The sequence below is a fragment of the Silene latifolia genome, chromosome Y, assembly GCF_048544455.1.
Source record: "Silene latifolia isolate original U9 population chromosome Y, ASM4854445v1, whole genome shotgun sequence".
Classification (NCBI taxonomy): Eukaryota; Viridiplantae; Streptophyta; class Magnoliopsida; order Caryophyllales; family Caryophyllaceae; genus Silene; species Silene latifolia.
In genome coordinates, this window is record NC_133538.1 from 353,422,900 (window position 1) to 353,426,729 (window position 3,830).

General features: G+C 36.4%; 1 protein-coding gene across 1 annotated transcript; it reads left to right on the plus strand.

Moving 5' to 3' along the window:
• The first annotated feature begins 3,019 nt into the window (after positions 1-3,019).
• LOC141631643 (uncharacterized) lies at positions 3,020-3,577 on the plus strand. The gene has a single exon (XM_074444284.1). It carries the CDS (start codon positions 3,020-3,022, stop codon positions 3,575-3,577), a length of 558 nt encoding a protein of 185 aa, XP_074300385.1.
• The last annotated feature ends 253 nt before the right edge of the window (positions 3,578-3,830 follow it).

The following is a 3,830-nucleotide window of genomic DNA, read 5'->3' on the forward strand; positions in this document are numbered from 1 at the left end:
TTCATTTTAAGCCTATTCCTTCCAATTTCATCTCATAACCTATCCTAACATGTGCAAACTACCAATATAAGCATAATTTTACCAACATCATTATATCCACTACTAACATTATTCATTTCATATGATTACCCATTTACTACTTATACTAAATATAACACTAATTAACCCGAAACGACGAACAACGCATGAAAAACCGCGAAACAAGCAACGGGCCGACCCGGGCCAACCCAGGGCCTGCCGTGGGCCTGGTGGGCCTGCCGGGCCTGCTGGGCCACCACCCCAAACCCTCCATTTTTCCATTTTTGTTCAGTTTAACATAAATCGAAGCATCAATTAGTCATTCCCAATTCATTTCCACACTAATATGTGAACTTAAACTAATAAAAGACATGAATTAGACATGAATTTAACCCATATTATCATGTGAAATAAACCACTCAATTAACAATCACAAAATCATACAAAAAGCAAAGAATGTGACATTAATTCGTCGAGTAACTCGAAATATGTTACCTTTAGCAACAAAATGAGCAATTAGCACCTTGAACACCGACCCTAATATGCCAAATAGCCCCTATCTTCAACTATATACGAGTCTCCAAACTCGTCTACTAAATCTTCACCTAAACAAACAATAAAAACACAATTATAAGTACAAAAACCGAAATTATGCCCAAAATCAGCCAAAATCGACATAATTAAAACTGAAATTAAAACATACTATGATGTAGATCTTGAAGAGAGGATTCCGAAAATATAAATTTTGCGAAAATCGGACTAGAAACGAAGAAATTATGATGAAATTACGATTGTAAGATTATTATTATTTTTTTTTTGAGGAATTCGGTCAAGAGGTACCAAAAGGAGAACAAAAGAAGTTTTAGGAATAAATGGGAAGGAGGAAGAGGAGGGTGCCGTGGAAAGGAGAGGAAAGGAGCGGGATGTGGCGGAATTTCATGAGTCGGTTTTGACTCGATTCGACCAGAATTAGAACCGTTTGTCAAATGCAAATTCCGACAAGACCAAAGTTCTTAAACACGAGATTACAAGAAGATTGAGTACTCATATGACCCATTTCCAAAATCGTTTGCCCAATTTTCAAAAGAGTTGTCATTTTTCCCGATATGCCCTTATTTCGAAATAAAAAGTTTTTACACGGTTTAAACTATTTTTAAACATTTTGAAACTATCAAAATAAATACTTTACTTCAAAATATAATAGAATTATATTTCATTGAATTATTTTTACTTCAAATACATTAATATTAAATTCAACTTGGTTAATAAATTACTTTCGCAATAAAATAACGGTCCGAAATTACGGGGTGTTACAGAAAACCCGCAAGTATTGAATTACTCGAGATTAAGGACGAATTAAGCATTGTAATTAAAAGGGAGTTGTTGAAATATGATTTATATACTGAAATAACAAAGAGAACTAAGGAAAATGAAAGAATAAGAAAACGAGGAAATTTGCAGGAAGTCGAGGAAGAAGAAGAAGAGGAGGAGCAGCAGGAAGCCTCTGGAAGAGGTGCAGCAAGGCTGTGATCCTCCCTGAAGGCGCAGCGGCTGCTGCGTTTCTTCTCGACGTCTGACCTCTGCTGTTTCGTAAAAACAGCTTCAAAAGGAGGATTTTAAATCGGTTTTCGAACATGCTCTTGATATAGATTTACATTAATTGATACAAAATAAAAGTACAATAATAAAATGGGATTTACACCCTCAGGCTTACATGTTTAATGAAAGGATATTGATTAAAGTTATCGTTTAGTGATTGCTCGACTCGAATATGCGTGGAAAATGCCCTCGTTAGAGGATTTAGTAGATTGATTAGGTTGATTAAAGGTGGAGTTGGTCAAGTTGGTCGTCTATGCAACGTGACTGGGATTCGGAATGATATGAGCTTACGTGGTCAACTGATTAAGCACGTAGGCATCAAAAGGTAATAGCTTAGTCTAGAATGCAAAAAGAGAGAGAGAAAGAAATGGCGGAACACTCGCGTGCCAAATATGGAAGACGAAGACCTCTATTTATACTAAACATATGGAAGAGTTTTGGAATGACACGGATATGGAAACAAATCTCGAAAATATTATGGAAAATGCGAAAAGAGGACTGGAGAAGAGGCGCAGAACCTACTGCGTTTCTTCGAAGAGGCGCAGCATTTGCTGCGTCTTTTCTCCAGCGGTTTCCTCCTTGGCAAGAAAGATTTCCTGGTTTTATTATGGATTTCGGTAGATTTACACTTCCTTATTCCATGAAACTCAATATTACAGTAGATATTTACTTAAAATATTAATTTTAATTAGGAATAAATATCTAGAGAATTCTAGAACATTCCGGAATATCCCGACTCGGCATTTAAATGGTTTTTAGAAAATGAAGCGGTTTTTGACCCAGACTCCAAATGAACTCTAATTACTGTCAAAACGACCGTATCGATATGTAGATGATGACCCAGGGGTTGACTCGAGCGTTTGAGCTATCACTTGATGATGAACTTACGGACTGTCATAAATCGTTCCGCGTATCAAACATGCGGCCTAATCATCATTGGGTGGTTGGTGGGAGGTGTAAAAATGAGGTATCTACAGTTAGGCATGAGTCTTAGCCGTGTTTGGCTAATATAGACTAATAATATGACAGTACAAATAACACAACAATACTACAATAATAAGATAATAATAATAATATTAATAATAATAATATTATAACATATTATGATATTAGGAAACTTCCCCAACCTACAAAGATGTGGTGAGTGGTAATAGCTCTCCTAAGCAGGCATTGGCATAACTGGTATTGGTCCTTTTCAATTATCTCCATGATTAACTTTGGATTTTAGAATGTTAGAGGCATAAATAAAGAAGTGAAGCAAAAGTTTGTACATAAGTTTCTTCACACTAATAAAGTGGGCTTGTTTGGTCTTTTAGAGACTAAAATTAAGCCTCATAATTTGAATAAGACAGTAGCTAATGTGTTTGGGGACTGGTCTGTATCCACTAATTCTGCTTACCACATGGGAGGTAGGATATGGATCCTATGGAAACCCAATCTAGTTGATATTCTGTTTCTAGATTATAATGCTCAGTACATACATATGTCAGTTACAAATGCGAATACTCAGTTACAATTTTATTACACTATGGTCTATGCTTTTAATGGAGATTCTGATAGGGAGGAGTTGTGGCTCAATCTTAGAAGAATTTCAAATAATATTCAGGGACCTTGGGTAGTTGGAGGAGACTTTAATTTTGTGACTCAAGCTCATGAGAGATTGGGAGGAAATGTCACTAGTACTGAAACTGAGCCTTTCCAGAATTGCATTGAAGATTGTGATTTGAGTGACATGTCTTACACTGGAGTTTTTTATACTTGGAATAACAAGCAACCTCTTGAGACCAGAGTCTATAGTAGATTGGATATGAGGTTTGTTAATCACTCTTGGCGTGTTCAGATGCCAGCTTATTTTGCTAACTTTTTGCCTGAGGGGCATTTTGACCATACTTCTTATGTGGTGAGCATGGATCAAGCTAATAAGGAGAAGAATAGATCTTTCAAATACTTCAACATGTGAAGCAAGTCCCCTGAGTTCAGAGAGACCATCCTTAAAGTCTGGGATCGAAGGATTAGAGGGACTAAAATGTACAGTGTGGTAAAGAAGTTGAAATTGCTGAAGTGTAGATACCCGGTATCTGCTGAGACTCCAACAAACACCTGATGATTATCGGACTACAACATGTTTTGGAATCGCGGCGTTTGATCGACAGTTTGTGTACAACTTTACGTCGATAAACTTAAAACGATTTCGAAAATAAAACATTTCAAAA

What these genes read in the sequence shown, in the direction of transcription:
- LOC141631643 (XM_074444284.1), top strand. Translation starts at nt 3,020, where the DNA reads ATGGGAGGTAGGATATGGATCCTATGGAAACCCAATCTAGTTGATATT.